Genomic DNA, 27,982 nt, shown 5'->3' on the forward strand with positions numbered 1-27,982 from the left:
ACGTCATTGCAGAGTCTGACGCCGAGGGTATTTTTTAAGGTAAGCATATGGCTAATACCAGGAACTAGACTGCGTGCCCCCTCTGCTGCCAGCGTCTTGTGCGTCAGCTATCCCGACAGAGCGGCTCTGTCGCCGAGGGGGAACACATAGCGATGTGGCGATGGCAGCCTGTGACTCCCGGCGGCTTGCTGCTCGACCGCAGCCGCTGCCGGCGCGCTGGCCGCCCTGCCGCTCCCCGGTGAGCCGGGCTGGGGGTCCCGTAGGAAGCACCCCGGCGCTCGTCCCTGGTGCGCGGCGCGGCCTCGCCCCTTCGCCGGCGCGGCCCGCCCCTCGGCGGCTGCGGCCCGCCCCTTCCTCCCGGCCGGCTCTCGGGTGGTGCCTGCGGCACCGCCGCTGCCCTGGGCGCCGGGACGCGGCGGGTCCCTCCCCCGGAGCCGCCCAGGCACCTCCCTCCCTCCCGCCTTGGGCCGCCGCGGTGAGTCACGACGGAGGAGGCGGCCGCTCCGCTCCGCTCGCCCCGGCTCCGCTCGACTCGCTCGCCCGCGCTGAGCACGCCCGGCAGCCGCCGCCGCCGCCGCCGTCCGTGCCGCAGGACCGCCGGGGCCGGCCCGGCCCCGCACGCAGGTGAGCGCGGCTGCCCTTTGTGCGCGGCGCCCGGCCGTGAACAAAGGCGCTCGCCCGGGCCGGGGCCCCGCTCCACCGGCCCCGGGCCTCCGCGCCTCCCCTCCGCCGCCCCGCCGGGCCCCCTCCCCGGCCCGGCCGTGAGCCCGGCCGGGGGCCGCGGCCCCTGACCTCTCCCGGGGCCCGGCGGCGGCCGAGCAGCCGTGGGCGCTGGCAGGCCGTGGCCCCGCGGCACAGGTACGGGAGGTGCCTTTTTAATTCTCTGGCATCATCTCTTACGTCATGTGGCACCCTGTTTCGCGGCGGCGGTGTCCCACCCTAGCAATGGCTGCATTTTTGTGGCAGGTGAAGTCATTCCCACGTAAAGCAGCTTAAGGTGCGCTGGAGCCGTCGGGAGGGCAGGTGTCACGTCCGCAGGCCATAAAACACAATATCTGGATGTCCCGGCGCTGGGGAGTCCTCCCTAAAAAGTGTGCAGTGCTGCACAACATCCCGGCCCTCGGTGTGAAACGCCGGTAACTCTAATGGGTAAAATGCCTCTTGGACAGTATTTTATAGGGGGCTCCACTTGGAAATAATGTCTGCCTTGGCTAAAAATTATGTTTCTGGAGTATCTGAGGCAACACTCTGTAACTTTCAGTTTAGTGGGAAGATGGACAATATTTGTTGGCACACAATAGTTCTGCATCCCTTGCAAAGATACGTGAAACAGCATCCTTTTCCTAATATATTAGTACTCCAGAAAGAAGAGACATGATAGTAATTTCAGATAAACATCCACATGTGCTTCATCAGGGTACATTTGACTTTTAGACTTGCATTTGCATTCTCCTCAAGAAAGCAGTGTTTTGCTCTGTTGTATATCACTTTTTATTTGACCATTCCTCATCTTGGCACGTTGAACAAAATGAGCTTTGATGCCTCTGCAAGATGAGAGCAAGACATTGTGCAGACGTGGTGGTTTAAAAAAAACAGCAAACTTCAGAAAAACAACAGACACTGGAGGCAAGTTAGGTGCACTTGCTCAGTTTTCTAATCAGAGTTGGCTCTGGTGTGATAGACACATTTCTTGAGTATTTTAAGAACATAATTTTAAAGTACATTTCCAAAATCAAAATTTCATATTCAGTTTTTGTTGCCTGATGAATGCTGTCAACTGCTCTTGCCCATGGTATTTTTTTGGAGCATATGTATAATGTGAAATAGCCTCATTTTCCATCTTTTCAGTGGTGTTTCTCCTTCAACAGGCTAAGTTATGCATTTCAGGGGGATTATTTAGAAAGTACAAGGTGAAGGCAACAGAAAGCAGGCTTATTTCTAATCAGACTAAAAGCTACTCTTTGCCTTGACAGGTTCAGATGGAAAATGGTGGCAGATGTTCTTCAGATACATTGGAGTTGCTTTGCTTTGTCATTAGCTGAAAAAGTATCATCTCTTACTGTATCTCTGGCATCTTGGTAGAAATTGGCAGCTTCTCCAACATGGTTTAGAACTGTTGATAACTGGATTTGCTTACTTAGTTGATGTGGTGCATCATAGCAGTGTAAATGTAAAAGGAAGTGTGTAGGATTGAATGAATACAAGAGTATGGCAAAGGCCATTTTGAGTGAGTTAACTGCTAATTGATTGGCTGTAGTTCTATGGCTTACCCAAAATTGCTTCAGAGCAGTAGTTCTCTTTCAGTTCTTTTTGAGCATTGTAACAGAAGTTATGAAAAGTTACACAGGACATAGCAGCAGTTTTGGGATTCTTTTTGACATCCAAGTGGGAAGATACTGAAATCTTCACCCTAATTAATTTACTTAGTTCCCTGTTGGTAGTCTTGATTCTGGGTGCATGGGAGAAATGATAAGTGAATAGGTTTTAAATGTGCTAAAACATTTACCACAAACTGAATTTCTTATAGAAAAAGAAAACCACTTTGTTCACTTCTGTTGGTGCTGTTGTATCTCTGAGAATGGATGAGACTTACAGTTCTTTTTCCCTTTAGAGAGCCGTGGCCTGTCCCTGAACTTCGATTGGCGTAAGAGAGCGGACAGACCAGCATGAGCAAAACTCCGGAGTGTTAATAGGTGAGAAGAAACCAAAGATCAGAAAAATAACCCAAAAAATCTTAGTTGGTAATTGTATAAGGAGAACAGTCTTCTGAGTCTGGGATTTCTTTTCAGGCTTAGTGTTGGGGAAGCATTATCTAACATGCTCAAAAAAAAAGGAGGAAACTTAATGTTTCGTTTCTGCTCACTACTGGTGATTTAGCAGAATGTTACAGTGCTTATATATGGTTGAAATGTCAGTTTGGATTTAGGGAGTGTGGTCATACTTCTTGCTTTTCAGTAACTGTTTTGAAGATTTTACAGAACATCAAACCTGCCAAGTCTATTTTTCTTTAAAACAAATGAAGACAGGTATATCATAGTTGTTAACACTATTTTAGAAACAATCAGTGACTGAAACCCCACAGCCTAAAGATCTTATGGGGAAATAAACTGCCATGAAAAACACCCCTAAAATTTTCAGCTGGCATCATTGGAATTGCTGTGATTGACTAAATTAGCTACTGATTGGGGAACAGAAATGGAGCCAATAGATTTGTACAACCATTACACTTGTCTCAGGATATTCTGTTTTTCTTTCCTGTATGCCAAGAACGTATTTGAATTTTCAGAAGGTCCATTTTTTTCTGTGTTACGAGGATTACTAACAAATTCAGAAGCAACTGAAGTATTATCAACTCTGTTTATGACCATGCTCTGAAACTTTCTGACTCAGTTCATCCTTCTATAAAATTAGTTGACTGCTTCACAAGAATGTTAAGATGTTTAATTAAAGCGTAATTGTTTTGCCTCTGAACTCATCCAGGTCCTGATTCAATGCCCATTGAAGTCAGTGAGGAGCTTTTAATTAATTTCATTGAGCCTGAAATAAGTGTACATGTGTGCACACCCATGTACACATAAAGGCAATGTGACCTAAATTTTTGCAGCAGAGTTTCTGTAAAGGAGCAGCATAAATATAGAAACAGTTTAAGGTGAAAGAAGTGTTGCCATACTGATGTAGTTTTAATAGAGTTTCCCCAACCTTGAGTGTGCTGGATCTTAGATGGAAAACTGAAAAGTTTATTATGTCCTGAGAGCTTGCTCAGGTTGGTCGAAGAGGCAATATCAGACTGCAAGATAAACACAGTTAACTGAATGTTTATGCAAAAATGGTCAGCAATAACACACTTAAAATATAATTACCTGTAAGAGTTGGTGCCTTATTGAGAAAAATAGGAGCATTCACATCTGCTTAGCTGCTTTTTTTTCAGGAATGTCTGTAGATGCCAAATAATACTCGTTGGTTTGTGGGAATTTATGAAAGGTTTTGCTTCAGAGGTCAGAAACATCAGGCTTTTTAAACAACTTTTATCAATGAAAATTTGGTTGACAGCTACAGGGGACTCGGCAAAAGAAACTTTTCACAGTTCACATAGAACTGCCTCAGGATTCTTGGTTCACTGGCTTTTGCAAAACATGTTTTAAACCTTAAATAAAATGCTGTATGTGTAACAGCGTATGGGAGGAAATAGTTTTTGCACCTTGTTTTTAATATATTCATTTCATTATTCTTAGTGGCTACAGTTGTTTTTTATGTAACTTCTACAGACTCCCTCCTTTTTTTGAGAAACTAAATGTAACTAAAAGTTTGGGAAATGCAGAAATCTGTCTGCTACTTCAGCAGTTCTGTTTACTTATTCTGCCTTAAACTCGTATTGTTGTGTGCAGTCCTGCTCATAGGAACTTTCAGAAGTGGTCTGGAATCTTACAGTGGTTTTAACTTGTAGAAGGATCAACCTTATCTCTAGCGTTGTTGTTAATGGTCTCTGGGCTAACACCTCTTGTTATTATTGGTAGAGACTGGAGTTTGATTTAAACAAAATAGGTATTGTTGCATCTGCACAATGCCTCCATTCTTAGCAGAGCAATTGCCATTTGCCCTGTAAATGCACTGTATTTTATGTATATAGGAGATATTAAAACAATCAGTTTTAAGTGTTTAACTTCATTTCTGTTTGTCTCTGGAAAAACCAAGCTTGGCACAGAGTTGCACATACAGTTTTCCACGCAGTTCAAGCTTTGTTGCATTTAACATATGTGCAATCTCAGTCTTGCCTGCAATTTTTTCCAGTTTTCATTGTACTCTGAAATTTATCAGTGGCAGCACTGATTTGGACTTGTTATAACCCTTCAACCCCCTATTGTCAGTAGCTTGTTTCTCTCCAGCCCATTTGTGTATATTGTACAGTAGTTTTAAAGGGAAATTTCCGCTGTCAGACTAATGACTTCGTACAGGTTCATTTCAGGGCTCACGTAATTAAGGTAACATTCAAAATTGTGACTGAGGAAGGAAATTGCATCCCTTTTCCTGAGAAATAGGAAATCTCCTGAAGGCAATGTTTCCTTCCTCGTATCCAACTTTACCAAAAACTATAGAAAACAAAATGTCTATTCTGATTTTAGACTGTTCTGTAATGGTTTATGGTTGTTGGTAGCATCACCTGCCTTTGTCTTAAAGTTGACTGAAACATCACATTTTCACACTAGATGTAGTTTAATTTCAAACTCTGAATATAAATACAGTATCAATCAAACTGGTTGGAAACATGTCAAGTAGTGAAGTGCTTCTCTGTTAGCGCTGGTGGTAATTCTGAACGTTTGCTTGTTCAGACTTATTTCTGTTCCCTGTTCCATTTCAAGCCACTTGAGAATTACTGAAGGAAGTTGAAAAAACATCCTACACCTTGGGCATATACACATACTTGCATCAGTTTTGACATCTCTGTTGTGTAAGCATGGTAGACTTATTTTAGGTTCATTATGAAGACTGAACCAATTTCTTGCTGCTACAGTCAACTAATTCTTTTATCAGTGTTTATGCTGCGTGGGTATAGAGTGTTTATGTCCCATCTATTATATTTTAGCTTGTTGAGTTTCTGTGATACAAATCACAGGTCACCAATAAAACCCAGGTGGAATGCTAATGATCTGTAATTCTTCAGAGGATTGAGAGTTCAGTGTTACCACTTCTTGTAGAGCTGCTTTGAAAACATGACTTTGGTTGTAAAGCTGATTGACCTTACAAGAAAACAAAGTGACCATAATTAATAGTCTTGATCTTCCTTGTGCATGTTTGCGTATTGGCTTCGGTTCAGTTTCTGCAATGATCATAGAAGAGACGTGTTGCAGGAGGCTCTGTCATTGGTGTCAGTGATTAATAATCAAATACACTATCCTTCATAGGCAGTGGTGTAATATGAGTACGTATTTGTACACTGTGTGTAGAGTAGCTGCCATTTAACATGAGATAGATATGTTGAAAATAATCTGTTGATTCTTGTAAGATGTGAACAACATTTTAATCTCTTATTAGTGCTCTGTTTTGTCACTGCTTTATGATTATTTTCATAGCTCAATTTTAACCTGAAATCTAATTTCTAAAGAACAAGAAAAGACATCTCAAGTTCATCATGTCTGTGTACTGGAAACTTCATTTTCTGTTGCTGAAAAAATAGAATATTTACCAAGAGATCCATAGAAAGCATTGCTGTACAGTTTTGTTTTGATGAGGGAAGTGTAACACTTTTTTTTACAGCAATAATTCCTTTGTGTGGGATACCTGGTAGTTAATGTTGTCACCTAGCTATCATTAGTGCCTCGTTTCCTGTCTATAAGACTTGTAGCGTGGTTATAAGTAGGAGGAGAGGTGCTTGAGCCTCTCTGAAATGATCAGGACGAGAGTAGCACTCACCAATCCAGCTGTGGAAGATCATCTAGAGTAAAGTATTTTAAGTTCTTTTAGAATTGTTTCTTTGACTGCAATAGCATTTGTGGATAAGCTGCTGTAGATGAGTGGTGTCCCTTTTTAAAGAATTTTTCACAAATTCATCTTTGAAGTGTGAATACCTTTGTGAAATGAAAGCCTTTTTTTAAGGTTTTATTGCTGTTGCTACATCAGGTTTCAGAGGCTTCAAGTCAACTTGATGTGAACTACCTAAAAACCCGTGCTGGCTCTTTTAACTGTAGGAGACACGATAGATGTCTTCTCTTGAAGAGATTGCTGCTGTGATATGGCACAAAAAATAATCTGGTTTGTGTGTGCCTGAAGGTCAGGAGGGAAGCATCAATTTTATGATAACAGTGATTATAATATTAGGATTTTACCTTTTCCTTACAGTTAGCTTGAGCATTGATATCAATGCTATTTTAGTGTATTGGTAAGCTTTTTTGAATGCAGTTTGCTACTTTTGAAGTCCTTTTTGAATCTCTGAAAGATGATCCAGCATTGAGGTGGGAAAAAAACCCCAAACTGTCTGCTTGTTTTTACAGATTTGTCATGACTAACTGGCATGTTTGGGGCTGTTTCTTGTCTCTACTGTTATTTTTAAAAAACCTAAATCCAGCATGTAAGAGATGTGAACCTGCCACTGGAGTTCCAGCTGTAAATTGACCCAAGTCTGACCCTGGGGTTCAGATTCTGAAGTCAACTAAAAGATAATACTGAACATAGAAATGAAGAAAAAACCCTCACCTCTCTATTAAATACTTCAAGTCTTACTGGTCACCTATAAATAGGTAGCTGTTATGGATTCTTCATTGTCATTTCCCCCTGGAGATGGGAATTAATCCAGTCTCCAGCTGCCTGTGACTGAAGGTCATGAGTCAGACTGAATTAGAGGGAAATTTGTAGCAGGATTTTGTAGATTCTTGTTCCTGACTTCAGGTTTCAGGCTCCAGCTTGGAAGGTTTTTAGGACTCTAGCTGTTCTCTGTATAATGTCATTTGAAAATTAACAAGGCTTAAAGGTGCAGCATCCCCTTGCACTTAGAAGCTTCCCAGTATGACCGTGTTTTAACCACTGAAGTACTCAATAGTATAACTGTGGAGGCTAATAGCTTAACCCTGGATAATGATATCATAGAGTTAAAGAGACCTCTTCATGCTGGCTGTTAACTCAATTTGTGTAGTGCAAAGGAAACCTGCAGCGGTTGGTTTTATTCACCGTAACTCCTTATCTGGGCTTTTATAATCCTGTCCCATTAATTGGGGTTTTTAGCTGCATTAAACAGAGCTAGCCAGACTCAAGAAAAAAAAAGAATTGTAGCTGAACTAACTCCTGTTGGATTTCTTTTGGCTCTAACTGGAAATGAGACAAAATACTAAAGAGGTAGTCAGCTGCGACTTACATTTTAAAGAGCTTGCCAGATGGCTGCTGTAAGTACACTAAATTATTAAGGTCAAATATGTAAAATATTACATTTACTGACAGCTTACTGCCTTTTGCTTAATTTAGGCTGTGCAAATTCCGCAGTTTCACTTTGTTTTTTTTTTTCTCATACTGGTTAAATGTACATGTTAGGAATTTCAGCATTACAGAGGATTCTACAGTATTGAGGGGGGAATATGTAATGTGAAGGAACAAAGGCTTGTGTTGCTTTCTTCTTGCATTAAATAATCACATCTTCAAAATTAAATGGGATGTTCAAATAGTTTACCTTATGTAAAATTTACAAATGTACCCTTTTTTAATGTCTTTTCTTATTTTTTCCATTGGGATTTGAAATTTTGGGTGTTTTTTTAAAGGGATGATGGGAGAGGAGTCAGAGTCATGTAGAAGTTCTCTATGATGAACCCATCTGTGGCATTGTCTCAGCAGAGAAGCCCTTCCAGGGTTTGAATTTGTAAGAGTGTAGGTGGGAGCAAGGGAAATCAAGTTAGAAATCTAAGTTTCACTTGCTGTGTGTTGGAGTCCTCCCCTACTGAAATCATTCAGTTCAAACAATTCTTGCTGGTGAGCTTAAATTTCCTTAAATCTCTTAAATTACTGCCTTGTTAGAGTCACTGCAATCTACAGTGTTTTGCATGAGGGGGATACTTACACTTTTGTTTGCCGAGGGGACAGAATTGCATGTACTCTTTCCATGGCCCAAGAGATGCGCTTGGTAGCAGACGGGCAGGGATCAGAATGGGGATGTCAGGCGTTCTTGACTCTCCCCAGTCCACATGTTGGGCCTTGCAAAGCAGAAGGCATTCCTGTGATCCTCACCCTCCCCTTCTGTAGGCAGCTCAGGGACTACAGCCCTGGAGAAGAGAGCTTTCCCATTCCCTTACTAACCAACCTTGTTTACTGCTTGAGGAGGGAATGTTTTTAAACTGAAATGTCTTGCTTTGGCAGAGCTGTGCTGGCAGTTTTGGCTGTAATGCATAGATCTTTCTCATTTATTATTCTATCTTGTGAATCATATTAAAAATAAATGAGAACTAAATTTCATTGCCTATGGCTGCTGCCAAACAAGGGAAAATTAGGTGACCCAGTTATGTCCATTGGCACTGTACTGGTTGCAGCAGGACAAGCTTATAGGATTTAGTCTTTTAACATAGTTTAGTGAAGAATGTAATAATTTCAGGCTAAAACTACAGCTTTTGAGATGCCTAGGTTACTCCTTTTCATGAGAAAGGAATTGAATAATGGTACTGCAGAGTAGAACCATGCTTAGCTGCAAAATAGATAAGATATTGGCAGCCCACACTTTCCTGTTGGCTTTTGACATCTGCCTCGCCCTTACCTGGAGAGACCAGTTCCAGACTTGATGGAACAGTGCATTCTGTATGGCTTCATCAGCCTCTGGTATCTCATTTTAGTGCTAGTAATTCAGGATAGTATTGTCAGAAATTCAGCTGAGACCCCCCCTCCTTATTTCTTCACTTAGGCCAGTATCAGTGAACATGTAACCAGGGTTACAAATAGCCTTGGCTGTTTGTTCTTTTGAATGAACAGCTTTCCACTTTGGTTAATGCTGTGAGCATTTCTTAGTCCAGTGTGTGCAATTCTTGTTTTTCTATCTCCCTGACTGACTTTTTGAAAACACAGATTGAAGTGTTATCTTCCAGGGGTTGTTTCTCATATGCAATATAACATATCTGGCAAGAACAAGTGAATGAATTAATTCTGTTTTTTAACTATAAATAGTAGGATTCATTAGTGCTAATGATAAAAGTTTGGTTTTCATGTACAGGATGTGCAGAATTTGTTTTTATCTTTGCTGATCAGCTGACATTCAGCTGCCAGCATCCTGCATTTGGCATGTTGCATCCTAATGCTGGTTCAGTTTCCTCATGCTGTTGTAATTCAGCAACAAACACTTTAGAAACATGTTTCTCTTCAATTAGTGTGCCTTACAATTTAGCTTAGAAATTCATTTGACCTAGGGATATTTGGGGAAGCAGCATGATCTCTTAAATGATAGAGTCTAAAGCTAAAATTTTTACCTTTTTTAATTTCCATGTGGACATCTCTGAACTTGTAAGTGTTACTTCATTACTTGAAGTTGTTCTGTATCTTGAAAAATTCTTTTTAGTCATCTCTGACCCAACTATAAATCACTGTAAGGAGGCAGAATTATTTAGGACAGAAGGATCAGGGTGGATTGAAACTGGAGTCTTTGTGCCTAGAATAGTTTTCACTTCATTGCCACAGTAAAGGACCTTGCATGGGTTTTATTTGTTCTTATATCCTGTCTGGGAATGTAAGTTCATTGGGGCAAGATGAATATTGATTTTAAGTGTGAGAAATGGTTTTATGTTCTTGTGTTCTAGTGACACCTCAGATGGAAAATAGTTGTTTTTTTTCTTCTCAGACTCATGGTTACATAGAGTACATGGAGTTAAACTTTGCCAGAACCTCATGATGAGGAGAAAAGCTGAATGTGGCCTTCAGTGGTAGAAGTGCTGATTGGTGTGACAAACCCAAGCAGCTGTTTGTGGTACCTGCGTAAGTGTAGAGAGGCTTGTGTGAGGGTAAAGTGATAATAGACCTAGTCAAGCCCTAAATGAGAGAGAAACTAAATGAAGCAGTTGCCACTTGTTTAGACAGAGACAAAGTGTAGGCCAAATAAAGGATTTTCTGATGTTGCAGTTACCAGCTCTGAATTCTGCTTCTTTGCTCCACTTTATCCACCTTCTACTTCTGCAACTGAGGCAAAGAATTACCTGACCTGAAAAATGCTTCATTCTGTAGCACACACGTCTATTTGGACTCTTGAAGATTGTGATCAGAACGCATGCTGGTAGTGATTCAGCTGTTCCTCAGCTGTCTGGCTCAACTCTTTCTCATATTTTGCAGTTCTTCCCTCCCACCCCCAAAATACATAGTTGCAAAATATTTTTAGATCTTATTTCTTAGGGTTTGTTAGAGATGAATGTGGAAATGCTGATGTGCAGTTGAAAATGTTGGAAGCATGAACTGCCATTTAGCATAGATGGGAACAAGTTGGTAGGAGAGCTTTTGTGGCTTTGGACTGGTCAGCAGACCTCCAAGTCTTACTTTGTTCTGATATGTTTAAGAAAAAGTCATGAAACCTGTGGGGAGATTTTTTTATTGACCTTTTTGGAGCCTTCAGCTATAAAGGTATTTGTTATTCAGAGGATGTGCTCTGTTGGTTGTGCCAGTGGTGATGAGGCAAGTTCAGCTGAGGCAGCTTCAAACAAGTCAGTATGTTTTAGATGATGCTACTGGCTTGCAGAGGGACTAGACTTGTGCTTGAAAGTGAACTTGTCTATGATATAATCCTTCTGGCTGGTTGGGAAAATGACTTGTTTGTGGAGGCTATTTAGGTTCTCAGCTGAATTAATCTGAATTTATAGGGTTAGGAAAAGTCTTGTTTTCATTTGTATTTGGTATGAAATGGAACAAGTGCGTAGATTACTATTATTTTCAATTGGGGGTACCTGTGTGCAATTCTAATGGTAACTATAAATATGCTGTTACTGTCAGTAGGACAGAAGTGCATCTCTGAAGTGGTCATTTCCCATGCTCTAGTGCTTTTCTTTAGGAAGGAGTTCAAAGTTTTGTGCTGAGTACTTGGACGGTGCTGGTGGAGAGGTGTCTTTGAAGTCCATAGAAATGAGAGCAGCAATTAGTTACTGCAAAGGGTCCCGTTGTCAGTGCTGTAGATAATCTTTCATGGGACTGCAGTGCATATTTAGAGGGTAAGAACAGTGGGAACTAATTAGTAGGATAGGGTTTAAATAATCCTTTCAGAGGAGTCAATTTCTCTCCTCTGGAGAGGTGAAATGGTTCCTTTAAGCTATTGATAATTCTCAACTGCTTCCAGCACTTTTTAGTAGTAGTCACTGTAGAGAACCTGTCTTTGAAGTGAGCAGGTGCTTCAGCATTTCTCTGGTTTATGGAACAGTTGAGTAGCCTGTCTTCTTTCTCTACTAGCCATGACCCATCTATATGGGATGGTGAACAGCCGTATGAAAGAAGTTGAATTAGTCTATGTCTGCCTTTGCTTGTAAAACTAAAAAATAAGTATGTTTGGTAAATTTAAGCTGGACCTAATTAACAAATGGTGCAGGTATGCATATCTTCCCCAATCAGAAGCTATTAATGAAGTACAGCAAGTTATGCTATACATACATACATGCTTGTAGCTGCAATGCTGTCCTGAGTAGCAGGCATTTGCTGTTTCATTGCATATTAAAGAGGGCTTGAACTGTCACTCATTTGTGAGATTGAGCTTGTCTTGGTGGCTAATGTGATGGAAGCGAAGGGTTAGAAATTTGTACCATGCCCTGATAGTCAGTGTCAGTTGTGAAACACTTTCAGAGAAATGTCATGGGTCTTAAGAAAAGGTCTCTGACTGTTGGTGACTGAACACTGAGGCCAGTCTGAAAAATTCTGTGCAAAGGGTTTTGCAGCCCAGCTTTCAAGTGCCAGTTCTCATAATTGCTATATTCAGATAATATAAGCATAGTTGAAACAATAATTTTGGTCAAAATTGGCATGCTTGACATTTCTCCCTAGTTTTCCTCCAATATTTGGTAAGCTACAGCTGTTTATTTTTTTTACTAGAAGAAGTTGCATGTCATGGCATTTATTGATTTTTCCAAGGAGCTGAGTTTTGTGCTGAAAGCATTTTAGAGAATGCAAAGCTTGAATGCATTCCATTCTCAAGTGATTGGGAATGTCACTGGTATGGTCAGGGTGTAAATCTTGCAGATGAAGAATGACTTGACCTTTAAAAAATTTATTCTTTAAAAATATAAAGGGTCTACCAAGTCCAGAGAAGCCTCCAGTAATGAATTTTGGCTAGACTGTGTCTAAAGCAGACTGATTCAAAGCATATTGAATGAAGGGTCTTTCTGGTTTTCAACTTTGGCTGTATCTATAATCTTTATTCATTTACTTTCACAGGGCAGTTTCCTCACACATTTTTTCCAGCTACGATCATTAATCAGGACTGAACACGTGGGTTATCTGATCTTCTGTGGTTTTTAGAAGCAGGTATGTTGGCAGGGGAATCTCTGGTGGGTTTTGGTTGAGGATGGGGGGGATCAGGACTTCGTCAGAACTACAGGAAGAACTGTAGCATTAGGGAAATTCTGCTTAATAACCTTCCATTACATATAGCATAGTAATGTAACTTTCTTGAGAAAGCAAAGTCAGTAAGTACTTTAATAAGATTTTTCTATGTCTTTTACATTGTGATAGCTTTTGAGCTGTATTGGGTGCATTTTACCTGTGTTGCTTACTGACTTTGTGAAGCGTTTGCTCCGTGGGCAGGCTTTAGTATTTGTATCCTTCCACCCAGGTTTAGATAGGAATTTCCATCACTTACTTCAAAGTTGGAAAAATAAATAAAGAGCTGGAAGACTGTTAAGGTGGAAAACAATGAATAGTGACATGTATGGACTACAGACCTCTTCTAACACCCTATATGCAGAGGAATGCTGAAATGGGATCTTCCTGGCTGGCATGGGGGAAGCTGTGGCATTTTCTTGGTGCTTGTGTGTGGTGCCACCTATTGCTAGATATCCCATCTAATTGATTGCATTTTTAGATGCTAGGTATGTTACCCCATTTCAGGTGTTTGATGTTGTGCTGCTTCTTTTCTAAACTAATTTCTTCTGGCCACTAGTACAGCACCTTCCCTCTTCAGTTTTGAAAAGAGGAAAGTATATATTCATGTAATATTAAGAGCCTTTTAGACTGAACTTGGTACCTTGATAAACATGTACTGTTTTATCAATCTCTGCACATGAATAACTTCATGTCTCTTGCTCACTGTCCTATTTTGTTCGTTGTCTGACTATTGACATCACTTGTTAGCACTCAGCAAATTGCACTGTGGTGCATGTGCTTAGTAATATAATCCAATCTACTTGTTTGAGTTGACACTACACAAAAATAGAGTATCATTCTGCTCCCCCTTCAGAAAGCAATTTGCTGATTAGAGCATAAAAACAATATGATCCCCATGCACATTTACAGACTGTGAATTCCCAAGCAGAGTCATCTATAGCACAATGTAAATCTTCCCACTAGAAACTTGCTCAAGTAGAACTGGTGAAATAGCTTTCTCCACTTTTTACTACTGTTATCTTCATGCTAAGTAATGTGGGTGGTAAAGCCTATCCCAGCAGCTGCTGCTTAAGTTTGCATTACTTCTGACTCACTCAGAAGGGCCTATGTGTAATTTTAAACTGTTTCCACACCCAGATTACTTTCCTTTAAAAGTAATAATGAAAATACAGTGGGGGGAGAGGTCTGTAATGATGACAAGAAATCATTACGTGGAAAACAGTGTGTTTGAACCTGCTGTAATACAGTCTTCACTAAGCATGTCTTGTTTAGTATATTCCCTTGGTTACTGAGGTTCAAGAAAGCAGATTTATAGCTTAATACAGGACCAGACCCAGTTCTGTGAAGGCAAACTGATTGGAGCACTATTGTGGAGCCACTTTGAGCTGTGCATGGTGGAAGAGTGGCTGGCTTACACTTCCATCCACAGATTCCTTAGCCAAGGTTACATTTCTCCCACACACACTAGAAAAACTACTTCTAAGAGATTAGTTTAGTTTGTTAGTCTGTTGTAATAGTATATTGTTTGAAACACTGTTATTTTCTAAACTCAAAGTTACGGATTTTACTCCTGTTAAGTTAATAAACGTGGTCCAAAAGAATTTTTAATAGAGTATATCTGACCATCTCTTTATTTTGTCTCGGTAAACAACTTATTGTGCATCTTAAGTAATTACCAGATGCTCAGACAACAGAATATAACCATGCTCTGTGCTATAGCATTTAGGTATCATACTCTGCTTATTCCACAAAGTAACTGCTTTTTGTTAAAAAAGAGAAGCAAAACTTCAGCTTTTAAATGATATGAGAAAAGATGATGAATTCTACTGCTTCCCAGCTCCTCTTTGCTCTTTATCTCCAAAAGCATTTCATGATATTATTAACTTTTATACAAAAGTGCAGTGGCCTTTTTTGTATTATGTAAAAAGGAAAAAAGAGACCAGAGAAAGGCTTCAGTGTTTAGATCTCATCCGGCTTTTTTTAGCCATTGTGGGTTTGATGGCTGTGCATTCTGCATCCTGTTTGTATACTGCTTGTGCTTATTTGTGGGGAAAAAAACCAAAACCACAGGCTTTTCTGTCAGGGTGATTCTTTCATCTGGTTGTTAAAATTCTCTTTCTCTACTCGTACAGTAACGTAACAACAGATAATGAGCAAGTAGGGATGTGAGCATCAACCTCTTTGAATGTTGGAGTCGCACATGTAAGGCCTGATTTAGCTGTTCAGATGTGAAGGGTTTCTCTGCTGAAGCTTATGGTTCCTTACTGTCCCAGGCTATTAAGTGGTCTGCCCACAGGTTAAAAAAAAAGTAATTTTGAAATGAAACTTGTGCTCTCATGCCTGTTGTAACTCATTAATTAGTTTGTCTTTTTCTGATCTTGTCTCTTCAGGAAATCCAGGAGCTGGCAGGGGGGGAATGAACCGTGAGGGTGTCCCCGGAAAGAGTCCGGAGGAAATGTACATTCAGCAGAAAGTGAGAGTTCTACTCATGCTGAGGAAGATGGGATCAAATGTAAGATGCACTGTCAGACTGTCATGTACATGTCATGTATTCTGTGGCTTACCAGACCTTTTTGTAGTGCTTATTGAGATGGGCAGGTGATGATTTGGGTTTATCAATGAATTGTTTTAGCCATCGATTTAACCGTTTTGGGAGGTTGGACTAGATGATCTCTAAAGGTCCCTTCCAACCCATTCTATGATTCTATGATCCATTATCTGCTTTAAAACACCATTTTTGGTTAAATGTTGTAAGGCTGCAATGCCCAAAACTAAATCTGAGCATATGATCGTTTCTCTACGTACAGTAAAGTTGTTTATTATTGGGAAATCGGCAAAATAAAGCAACTGTTTTAAGGCAACTTTGACTCTCTCCATGATGTAGCAGTGCTGTGCCCTTGCTGATGGAACAGTTTGCACAAATTCAAGTTGATTAAACTGTTGAAGAGTACAAGAGAGGCAACTGTGCTGTTTCTTACAGGAAAGAGGGAGTTAATGTCTTCAGTCTTTCTTGATTTTCTGTTTTGCTGACTGATCCTTTGTACATTTCCAGCTGACTGCTAGGGAAGAGGAGTTCTTGCGCACGTATGCAGGTGTAGTGAATAGCCAACTTAGCCAGCTTCCTCAACACTCAATTGATCAGGGTAAGTACTGGATTTGTGTGCCTTGTGTTTGTTACATCTATGAGAACAGCCTCAGAAAATACCAAATTTAGCTACATGTATTTCTTTAGCAATATGCCACCTGGGATATGCAAGTCATTGCGTGCTGTAATCTTTGGAAGAGAACTACAGTGTACTGTCCAACAGGTGGTCTTATTTTAACAGGTAAAGTCAGTCTTGACTACACCCAAGTTTTGTTAGGATAAAGAGCATTGTCAAATGTTATTCTCCATGGTAACTCAAAACAAGGAGGACCAAAGTCCTGTGATGTAAGTGCATGTGTGAAGCTTCCTCTGCACCATGATACCTTAAACAAAAATAAACTTTAACCTGTTTGGTCTTTTTGTTATAGATGATATAAAATTTGGATGTGTGTGTAGGTCTGAGTGTGTCTTACTGTGTTCCTCTGCATGGATCCTCTGCATAAGATGACTTTCATCTAAGTTTTTTTATTTATTCTTAAACTGGAGATCTGTGCTTTAAAAGGAACAAGACTGGGGGTGGCAGGCAGAGTTTTGTAAGAAAAGAAAATGTCAAGTAGATACAGTTTTGTGAGGCACAAAAGGAGTTTGTTCTGCATCTGATCATTTGCTTACTGTGACTCTAGTTACTCAGTAACACTTTTATCACCAAATAAAATGTAATTATATAACATCATCTTCTGGTTTTCACATTTCCATGATTGTGGAAGTACACTGTTACTATTTCAGCAGAGTTCAGCTTCAGGAAGAATTAATTATTTCTAGACAGGAGTAGTAGACATTAAATAATTTACCAAATCTACTTTAGTTTGTTGAGATTCCCATTAAAGGGATGAAATAGATGCTGATTTTGTGAATTCTTTGCAGAAGTCCTGGTAAACAGTTGTGTGCCACTACTCTGAATCTAATAAACCCTTCTTAACTTGAATGTTTCTTTCTGAATATTCTTTTCTTCCCCCCTCCATAGGCTTTGTGCCAGGTCACGTTCATAGTGTAGGATTTGATATTGAAGGAAAATTGTGAAACTTGTATGCCAGAAGGAACTGAGTTGATTTAATGTAGGTCTGAGACGTTTGGAAAACCATTAGAAACACAACCTGCACAAACTTGCTCTTCAGTTTCAAGCCTGCCTGTTCATTCCTCACATAGCTGAGGAATTGATGGAGATAGATATACTTGTGTATTTTGGCTCACAATTCTTCAACTTTTCTGCCAATCTAAAGTGAAAATTTTCCAGTTTCTTGTCAAAAACTGAGGTGAACACATTCAGTTAAGAAAGATTGTCTTGGGTGCAGTTGGCACTTTCCAGCATTACCCCTAAAGTAGAGACATTTCTGACAGTGAAAATATACACTGAATTACCTGCAATGTAGCAAAGAAGAGATACTGAAAACAGAAGTCCAGCCAGGGGACACATACCTTGTACAGCTCTATTCCTGCATGGCTTAATCTGAGTTTCTTCTTTAAACTGTTTGGTTTTATTATCCATAAAATCAGATTTGCTCCTTGGAGACTCAAAAAATTGAATTTTGACATGACTTCTAAAAGTAAACAAGCGAGAGACCGAGTTCCTTTGTGTCTAGGCTCTCTTATCGTGCAATACAGGAAATCTGGGAGCTTTCAGACAGTGTTCAAACGGTTGTCTTTGCCCTGTATTTGAACTGATGTTAACTAATTTCTCTGTCATCATTTTAAGTCCTTGAAGATTCTTAAAACTTCGTGCACAGGGAAGTGAAGTCAAGTTCTCCCTGTTGATTCTTGCTTTATTCCAGTCTGAAACACTACCCTCTTTCCTTGGAGATCCGATCCCACAATCTACCTTCTGTCCTCCCTCAAATTCTGATTAAGATGATGTTCTGACCATTAAGGTTTTTCTTGGTAGGGAGAAAAAAGAGTAAAGAAGGAAAGTAGTTACATATTTAGAGAAGCAGGCAAGGAGATTGGGTGTTTTCATATTCAGATATGCCATCTCTCCAAATTAAGTTGTGAATAGCATGAAGAAAAAAGTGAAAATGAGGAAACCTAGCCAAATACTTTCTCCTTTGGAGAAAGATGAAGCTGTAGTTTGCTTGTGTAGACATAAGCAGCTATAATTTATTGCTCAGGACTTTGATTTCCTTATGAATTCCTCTCCAGTTTTCCAGCAGTTATGTTAATGTTGCTTTTTGCTCTCAGGCGTGGTGGCTCATGCAACAGCTATCACTGCAGTCTGTCTGCGCCTTTTGCTGTATCCTGGTGGTGGTGGAACAGAAAAGGTGGATTCTGAAAGGTCTGTAAAGAGAGAATTCCAGTCGTGTAGGTGCCTGAATTGGCACCTGAAGGGAGATTTTATCCCCACTAGATGGCATTACCTTGCGCTGAATATCCCCCTCCTCAGTCTGCACCCTGAGGTTCTTCAGTGTGTTGTCTTCTTCAGGATTGCTTCAAGGCATTTTTCTTACTCTTCATCTGTTTTCCTTGAATGTCCTCTGAAGGATGACTTTTTTATTTATGCAACTTGCCTTACACAACAACTAACAGGTGTATTACTCAAAGAGTAACTTAAAACCGCTTAGCATGTTGGTGGTTTTCACAGTCTTTTCCTTCCAATAGTAGGACAGACTGCTCTCAGCCAAACTTGTCCCAGACTATCTTTTGAGTCATTTTCCTCCTGCAGGCACAAAGAAGACAGAAAGCTGATGTCATACCCCCATTTTGTTCCAAAAAAGAAGTGACATTCTTGGCCTTAACACTCTAAAAGCTTTGTTGTGGACCTGCAAATTTTTGTGTGTCACTTCAAAGTGGTACAGTCTGGCTCCAGAAGTAAAAGAAGGTTTTTTTGCTTCTTTCTTTGTTGTGGTTTTTTTTTCCCCTCTGAGAAGAGTAGAGGCTGAATGGTCTAGAATTTAGAAGTGTATCACAGTTTCTGTTACAGCTTTTATGCTTTTCTTTGTTGTGCATCCATGAAATTCTTGTCTACACACAGCTGGCTGGTGGCCTCATAGTAATTACCTGAGATAAGACTGCTGAGCTTATCATTGTATGGTGCTCCCTACTATGGTTTCTGATAAAGATTTGTCAGTGTCTTTGTTGAGCCTATTTGTTTGACCACAGGGAGTCACTGCAACCTCTGTGTCCAACAGACATCTGCAGCAGTGTGACAGTGCACTGAAGGACGAAGTTCACGCTTGTCCCTGTTGAATTGGGAATGCACGTGCCATAAACCTTCAGAAACCTGTACTTGCACAGCAGATTTGTGAAGGGATCTTGAATAACCAGAACACCTTTCTTTTCTTGAGGAGCTTTTTAGCTGGCATGTCTGAGTTGTTCTTGAAGCCGTAGAAACAAAACAACTGGAGAACCTAAAAGCCTCTCTATTCAGCCAGTGTATATGCTAGAGAGCAGGTGTAATAATGAGCTGTTTTGAGATGTTAACATATTAGTGGTCTTCCTGCATTGCAGCAAGAACTAACACAGCTCAGGCTCATTAAGTTTCTTAAGCTTTAAATTATGAAATTAAGACATTCTCACATATTTATTACACATGCAAAATGCCCCTCAAAGTTACATGCACAGAAACATCTCCTGCATGGCAAACCTATTTCCTGTTTCCCAGTTACTTGCATTTCTAAGTGGTAGGCTAGCACTTGGCTGCTCTGGCAAATCTATAAATGGAAGCTGTGCAGCTAGTGAGCATGATATGTGAATTATACTAAGACCTTGATGATTACAGCTCTGTTGTTCCTATAGCAACAGGAGCATTGTGCTGGTTCTTGAAGAAAGCTGGTTCCTTGGGGAGGGCAAAGCTGAGATAGAAACACATGCCTCGGCAAGGTTAGATGTGTTCTCTGGATGGCAGGGCATTGAAAATGAACCCAGGCTGTTTGTGTTCACAACCATGCTCATGAAATACCAGATAGTGGTGGAGACATGGAGATAGAGCTCTTATCAGTGTGATTTTATTCTCCTGAACACAATGATTACATTAATGGGGTCCTCCTCTCAGCAGTGCATGTTGTATTTTTAGAATGCCAGACTGAGATACTAATCCTGGGTATTTCAGAGACAAGTTAGAAGATAGTTGCTGGAAGGTGATTGAAGAAATGTGTGAATACAAAGATCTTGAGGGAAGTAAAGAATGTTTTTCAGTTTGGCAGCCTTCAGAAGTTCATGATATGCTTAACCTTTCGATCTCTAAAGGCTTTTTGGGTCTGATGAATTTTGCAGGTGACTACAGACAAATCAGGTGTTCATATCTATTCATCATTCAAAAAACACTTGCAAGTAGCAGCTGTTAGATGCATCTTCTTATGTGCTGAGGTAGAGTGGTTTTTTTATCCAGTGACTTGATGTCACTGCAGCCAAGGATTTGCTACAGAAAACAGTCACTTCAGTCATATTGGTGGAATTTTCTGAAGCTGAGATGAACTCATGAGCAGTTGCATGTGCTCAGCTTAGTGACTATGTACAGTCTGCTGTGTGGGAAAGTCATTTGACCTTCATCTTGACTTGCAAAGACTGGAGTCCAGGTGGTGTGAAAGAACTACTAAATTCAGCAACCCAATCAACTGCAATTAGAATATAATTGCAGCAGGATTTTTTTTGGAAGTTAGTAAGATAAGGCTGGCACTATTGCCTTGTAAGATAGAACATAGGCTTACCAGTTAATTATTGTTAAATTTCTAGGAAGGATGAGGGTGGGAAATCATAATGCAGAAGTGAGGGAAGTATTTGGATGCCTCAAAGTTTGTGGCAGTTAATGCCTTGCTTATGAGAGAAAATGGGGAATATTTTGTTGAGTATATGTAAGTCTCTTGTTTCAGGTTGAAAATGTGTGCCCAGAAAAGGGACAGCTGTGGAGAAAGAAGCTGTACTTACAGAACATGGAAGGTCAGGTCTGAAATGTGCCTTTTTCATTGTCCTATACATTAATTACTGGAAGTGCAAAGCTCAGTGAAGGATATGCTAAAAGTAAACGTGATTTACTGTCCTATTGTTGTAGTTGCAGGCTTTTGGCAGTGTGCAGCTTAACTTCATAACCTGTGCTCTGCTGCTTAGATTATGTTTTTACTTGATTGGAAAGAAAACATCCGTTGTGGGAGCAAATGGGACTGCAGCAGAAGCTCTGTTCACCACCACTTTAATCCCTGCTTTCCTTTTACCACATAGAAAGCCCCGCTTTATTCTCTGGAGATGTTTGTATTTGTACATGAGCACGGGTGGCTGTAGAACTGCTTAATTAGCAGACTCGTTAGGTTGGTAGTTTCTGTCTGTATAGTTTGGATTATAAGACTGGATTTGAACAAAACCTGCTTTTGTGCTAAGAAACGTGGATCAACTTTTCCTGGACAAATGTCACCCAGGCTTTTTTTTGCTACAGGACATCTTCAGAAATAATCATATTCCATCAGTGGCATCTGTACAGTTGAGGGTACTGATGAGAGTATTCATTTCATTTCCATTCTACACACCTCTACTGGAGTTCAGCAGAGAAGCTTCTCATTCTGTTTTTAGATCATGCAAGGCTCAGCTAAAACCAGTAGTACAACTGCCCTTCAAAAGGTTGTGACATTGTTATGTTAGAGCTAACTACTCGCCTTATAGACATGAAAGTATCTTCTATTTTTGCAAGCCCCCCAAACACACTAGTTCTGGATCTGGGAAATGCTATTGCCTTTTATACCTCAGTCAAGAGTCACAGTGCTTGTGAAGAATGGAGAGGTGCTGAATAATGAACTATCTCTTTTCTTAGTGAACATATAATAAGGCCAGGAGGTGCAATATCCAGAGGACAGTGATGAGTGTGTAGAAAGGAACTGAGCTGACTTTGTCTGGGAATCATCAGTTTTGGTGTGAAGTAGATGGTCCTGTTCATGCTAGCAGCAGATTCGATAGCCTGCGAGAACTTTCCTTGTGGTGGCTGATATTTGGACAAAGGATGTCTTCATCCTTTATCATCTAATAAAATCAGATCTTTAATGTGGGAGTAAAGTGAGCACAGGCTTGAGTCTTTACTGCAAGATGTTTTTCTGTTGGGTGTTGTGCCCTCAGGTTACCCACCCACTTGTCTACCTGAAAGGTAATATTATCTTTTATTTGATAGATCAGGCTGTCTTTTTAAAGGCAATTGCCTCAGGCTTTTGCAAATGCTGGGCTGCATTTAATTCCTGCAAATGAAAACATAGGTGGTTCTACCAAACAACAAAAGGAACTGAGGAGGAAGCAGAAAACAAAACTGTTCAGAGTTGTATATGAAATCCGTTCTTTGCAAATCTTGTGTAAAATTGTACCATGAGACATAGAAATATGTCACTTCTAATCCTTATCTTTTTTTCTGTTTCCCTAAATGAAGTGAATAGCTGAACCTTTTCTACCGCCTCTGGTCTTCACTGCTATCCTGTGTATTGTTTTGCTACTCTGTGGTGCTTTGTCAGAGCTTTCAAGACTTTGCATTGCCATCAGGTTTATTAATATGTGACTGTTTTTCTGTTCCAAGAATATGAAAGTATTAAGTAAAATTGTTGCAAAGGCCAACTGTTGAGGAAGTGCAGTCATAATCTCCTTTTCATCCCAATGATTATCCTTTCAAACACAATTCAAATCTTTCCTTAATGAATTGTTTACCCACCTTGGTTCTTGTACTGATTGCCCACTTCAATTTTAAAAGCACCATATGGGAAACCATGTAATACGAAGTGCTGAAGAACATCAGAGAGGGAGCATGCTTTTTGATGATGTTATGATTAAAAACCAAACATATGCACTTTGTTCATGGATTCGAGTAACTTTAAAACTGTAGTTGTCATAGTTACATTGGTGGCAGAATGGGGGTGCTGCACACTGACCATGCCATGAGCTTTATCTGTGAAAGACCCAAACTTGGAATTCTAGACCCATTCTCCATCCACTGTTCTACTTCTTCCTTTAGCATGCATATAATTTGTCAGTAATGCTATAAGTGTTCAAGCATTGTCCACAATGTTCTTTATTGTACTGTTGTTTTTTCCTCCAAATAGAAAACTGTTTTAATAGTTGGCCTTTTCTGTTTTCCTGTTGTATTGACAAGCTCTATGTCTTGTAGCCTTCTCTTTTCCTATTTGAAGTCCAGGCAAATGGCAAGTTATCGATAGTTCCCATTGACAGTGACACTGGTATTGAAGCTGTGCCAGGTGGGCCTGGAAAATCGGAGCAGGAGCTGGCTGAGTGTGAACCTACTCTGCAGCCATAGCTGTTTTGACTGTGGAAGCCAAAATGAGCAGCAGAATTCCCAGCCTCCTTTGTGCCCAAAGCTATTTCTGGTCATCATGTGTTTTGAAAGGCTGCATGCTCAGGACTGCTTAAAACAGGCAGGAGCAGGGGCCTTTGTGTTCATGGAGCTGCATGATGATCTAGAGTGAAATTCCTTTTCCTGTGTGAATGTTGTGAGGATGCTGGTAGGATTTTTTTGTTCATATTTAGACTGTAGAGTGGAGAGACCCTCAGGAAAACAATCAACATCTGTTAAGTAATCCAGCTCATCTCTTGTGCTAATGTGATGTCATCTGTGGTTTTTGTGGTTGCTAGGCTACTCCAGCTGCTCTGGACTTGCATAGCAAAGCCTCCTCAAGTTGAAAGGGATGCATGTAAAATAGAGTGGCATAGGTTGTGCTTTATGTGCACTTGTTTTCTTAGTGCTTCTAAGCATCATTACTCCCTTCTCTTTTTAGCACTGAAGTGTTCTTCAGAATCCCTGCAAATAAAACCCTTTTTGTAATGGCTGGTAGTTCTTAGGGATTTGTAAAAAAACTAATCAACATGGCAACTTGTTAATTCAGAGCTGGGTTGTAATCCTGGATATCAGTTATGTTTTGATCAAGGGAAAAACAGTTTGTGGAGGAGATGGAGAGATGACTGCAGGGCTTCTCAGTCTTAGCAAGAGGGTGCGTCAGAGCAGTTTTTGATGTAGTTCTAGAAGATAGGGGTCCTATATATGAAAAACCAACTACTGCTTGGTCCTTAATATTTCCTCCTTTGAGTAAGTATAACAGATAAATTGTGATGTGTATAAAAAGAAATGTAGTTGCTTCTCATAAGCATTGAGGGATGTTAGCTAGGGAAATTAACTAGCTTCTTCTCCTGTTTTTTGGCCACTCTTCTTTCTATATTGCAACTGTAGAGCTAATTAGATAATTGAGAAATGGAATGAATACAACAGATGGAGAATTTTGATTAGCTCTTTCTTTTACCTTATGTACAGGTGTATAGGCAAAAGTTGCTTGGGGCACAAAGCTAAAATACACTTCCTGATATGCTTGAAGTAAAAGACTGGAGAATTATTACATCTAAGTTGAATTTAAACTTTCCAATCCCACTAAGAGGATTCTGTAGAGCTGATCAGTTACCTGAATGGAACAGACAGTCTATGTTGCTTTTGTATTTCCTACTTTGTTGTCTAATCCATTAATAGAGTCTTTGAAGAAAAACCTACCAAGCAAAGTTAACCCAAGCAAACTGTATGAATTAATGAAGACCAAAATGGTCATGGTGAGACATCTGTTGCACTTAAACTTGGGATCATTGGAACAGAGGAAATAATTTTTAGGAATTACATTGGAAGTGAGTGGAGGATTTATCACACTTTCTAATCAGTTAGAGAAATGCTGTTATAGGATCTGCAGATCACAGAAAACATTTACTTTTATCTGACTTAAATGAGGATCGAATTTTGACCAGAAAGTAGAAGTATTGCACTCAGCCCTGCAGGGTTATCTTCCAGTTCTTGTTTAGATTTATTGATTCAAACCACTCTTTTGACACTACTGTAGGATGTATTTCTATTTCCATATTGTCCTGAAGGCATTTCTCTTTGAGTGTCTGTTAGACCACACTCTGGCGTTAGAAGGTCTAGAGAGTGATTTTTGTGTCTGCAGATCTCATGGTATCTTTTTGATAGAATGAGAGCTTTGCATGGAATGTTCTTGACAAGCCTTATGTTCTTCACAGTCAGACATGATTATCAGGCTGTTCAGCAATTTCTACTGTAAATGCCTACATGAATGGCCATGCAAGTTTGCAAAGATTCAGCAGTGGTTATCAGAAGGTAAAAATACCTTTCTGTGCTTGGGGGAGATGGGTAAATTACACACAGTTGATAGCCTCAACTGAGCAAAACAAAAATCCAATGGCTGAGAAAGTCCACACACTGAGTCTTTCTGGTAAAGATTTCTTCAGGCTAGAGATGAAAGCATTACTTAGCAAAGTTGTATCTGTTCCCTGGGCAAATGTTTGAAAGAAAATACTGCCATTCCATTAGAGAATGAAACGTTTTCAAGACATGTCAGTTAGTAAAAAGTGTTTAAGTGATATTCAGGGGGGAAGCAAAGACCTTTCAAATGGCCCATTAAACCAATTTCTATTAATAAAAGCAAAGAGTAATGACTATCTAGATGTAAAGATCGAGAATATCTACATGTCATTTAAAAAGGACAGCGTGAAGCACAGGGCAATACAAGTTTTGTTGAACACTTGAATTCCTCATACTTGAGAGAAGCTCAGTAAGTGTATTATGCAGTGCTAGAGTTTACACAGAGATCCTGAAAATATTTTCTTTACATGCCAGTGGTAACAATCCTATCATTTATATTGCTAAGTCTTGCTCTTCAGAAATATGTGAAAGCAGGGAATTCTTGGTTTTCTTTAAAAATGAGCTGTCTTCTTTTAGACTTGCAAAGGAACATTTTAGAGCTACTGTTGAAATGTTTAGGCTACTTTAGCTTTCAATGCCAGGAAGATAAAATGACACAACTTTATCTTCTTTCTGTCCTCTTGGGTTTTTTTCCTTTCCTGATGATTTTATGGATATGTGGAATGATACTTTGGGTACAGCATCTATCCACTGTTCTTTAATGAAGTAATTATGGCACACATTTTCCTGTATCCTTTGTTACAGGTGCTGAGGATGTTGTGATGGCATTTTCCAGATCAGAGACAGAAGACAGAAGACAGTAACTACAGGATACCTGAACAACACAGAACTGGAGAGGACAGTGAGATTCCTGAAGACAGAGGAGGATGGCTGAGCATTAATAAGTTCCTTTGCCCACCCTAATTGTTCCTTGATATTCCTTCTCCTTTGTAATTTTGTTTCCCTTTGCCCAACCCTCAGAATGCATCTCACAGCCATCTATTCCTGTAAGGTTTTGCTACTCAGCTGGGCTGTGTTAATTAAGGACAAAGCTAAAAAGTGTATTTGTGATTGGCTCAAAGGGACAGGCTGTGATTGGCTAAAGGAAGACAATTTTTCAAACTTGAACAATGAAAAAACCTTTTGTCTCACTTTTTATTTTATATTTTAAAGAAAGTCTCTTGACATCCTACTTCTAACGAAGCTTTTCGTGCTGTGGTGCTTATTTAGGTCAGACTTGTGAATTGGAAGAAGGTTTGGTTTGGCTGCATAGAACTGGAAGCAACTTTTGGTTGGTTGACAATGCAAATGCTTTCTCTTTGGTTGGCTTGCAGGTATTTTGCTGACTTCGACATTTTTCATTGCAGAAAACTGATGTTCTGGTGGATTGGTTCTTTCTTTATACTTACTGACTTGGGGGAAAAAAGACAAATGTGCTTTGCAATATTTATTACATCTACACACATATAAATGCTTGCTTTTTGGGGTTTGTTTGGGTTGGGGTTTTTTTTGATTGGCTTTGAAGTCATGTTTTTGATTTCCTATTGGCTGCAGTGTTTCTGATGCAATCAGTTTTTCCATACTCATCTGTTCTGTGGCCTCAAGCTCTTTTGGGAGCACGTGTTGAAAACATATTTAGTTCAATAAGTCTACCTGTTTGAGCTGGAACATTGAGATCACCAGGAGTTCTGTGCTACTGTGTGGGCTGTACTATGAACTCCTGGTAGACCTGGCTGTTCAGGTGGCTTCTCTCTTTGCTTCTGACAGAGGAGCTGTAGATATTTTGCAGGAATTGCAAGAATGAGATCTATGGCTGTGACATGAATTTGCCAAATTTGTATAGAGAATATGTGAACTTGTTGAAGATACTACATAGAGTTCCACTTTAACCCTTTAATTGCTGCACAAGACTAGCTCTCACATAAGGAAAAAAATAATGATCATTAACTTAAATCCAGCTTGCACTGGGCTTTAATAAACTAAGTCTCTAGTCACTTGAAAAATTGCATGTGGTTTGGCTCCTTGCAACTGTTTGGTGATATGGAAGTTACCTAGTTATCCTCAGATAACAAAAATGGTGTTAGGCAGTAATGCTGCATTAAGTGTCCAGTTGTGAGTGTACAGGTGACACTCTCAGGGTTTACTTTCTTAGCAGTTGCAGGGCCTTAAAACACACCAACACACTCATTTACAAACTGCAGAACCTGCAGTGAATTTCCCAAAGTGCACTGACTGTTTGGGAATCTGCACATAACGTTTCTAGCACAGCTGCCTAAAACTTGGCGTTGGATTTTTCTCTCATGTGCAGGTTTACGATACTTCTAGATTTTCCTCTGGGTTGCACTGACTTTAAAGTGTTTCAAAATCCATTAAAGCTGAACTCCATTCACCTGTTCCTCGTTCCTTTTGTATTGCTGTTAATTCTTTGAAGTTACAATTTGAGGATCTGACTGTGACAACATGTCCATTTTCATGGCAAGAAATTATGGTGGCAGGATGCCGTTATGGTCTCAAAAAGAGGGGAAAACCATGGAATGTGTGCAAAATGATGGACCTGTGAGCACAGGAGGGTAATTATCTTGAGCAAATAAATTCTGTGTAACGAGAACAACTGTACATCTATTTATGATTGAGATCCTTTTGATTCAGTTGCAGCCTTCTAGAGTTCAATGTGA

General features: G+C 40.0%; 1 protein-coding gene across 4 annotated transcripts; it reads left to right on the forward strand.

The window, feature by feature from the left end:
* Positions 1-374: 374 nt before the first annotated feature.
* CTNNBIP1 (catenin beta interacting protein 1) lies at positions 375-27,696 on the forward strand. Of its 4 annotated transcripts, none has more exons than XM_062012870.1 (6): positions 375-624; positions 2,612-2,693; positions 12,856-12,945; positions 15,414-15,535; positions 16,076-16,166; positions 26,073-27,696. In XM_062012870.1, the coding sequence occupies exons 4-6, from the start codon at positions 15,440-15,442 to the stop codon at positions 26,129-26,131; spliced, it is 246 nt and encodes an 81-aa protein (XP_061868854.1). In that variant the 5' UTR covers positions 375-624; positions 2,612-2,693; positions 12,856-12,945; positions 15,414-15,439; the 3' UTR covers positions 26,132-27,696. The 4 variants fall into 4 exon arrangements, with proteins under 4 accessions (XP_061868854.1, XP_061868858.1, XP_061868855.1 ...); XM_062012871.1 differs by lacking the exon at positions 375-624 and adding an exon at positions 1,032-1,149; XM_062012872.1 differs by lacking the exon at positions 375-624 and adding an exon at positions 1,032-1,136.
* The last annotated feature ends 286 nt before the right edge of the window (positions 27,697-27,982 follow it).

Source organism: Colius striatus, chromosome 21 (assembly GCF_028858725.1).
Source record: "Colius striatus isolate bColStr4 chromosome 21, bColStr4.1.hap1, whole genome shotgun sequence".
In the NCBI taxonomy this organism is placed as follows: domain Eukaryota; kingdom Metazoa; phylum Chordata; class Aves; order Coliiformes; family Coliidae; genus Colius; species Colius striatus.

Coding starts and splice junctions, on each gene's coding strand:
- CTNNBIP1 (XM_062012870.1), top strand. CDS start 15,440: ATGAACCGTGAGGGTGTCCCCGGAAAGAGTCCGGAGGAAATGTACATT. Junction 15,536..16,075: donor TGAGGAAGATGGGATCAAAT/GTAAGATGCACT, acceptor GTACATTTCCAG/CTGACTGCTAGGGAAGAGGA. Junction 16,167..26,072: donor TCAACACTCAATTGATCAGG/GTAAGTACTGGA, acceptor CCTTTGTTACAG/GTGCTGAGGATGTTGTGATG.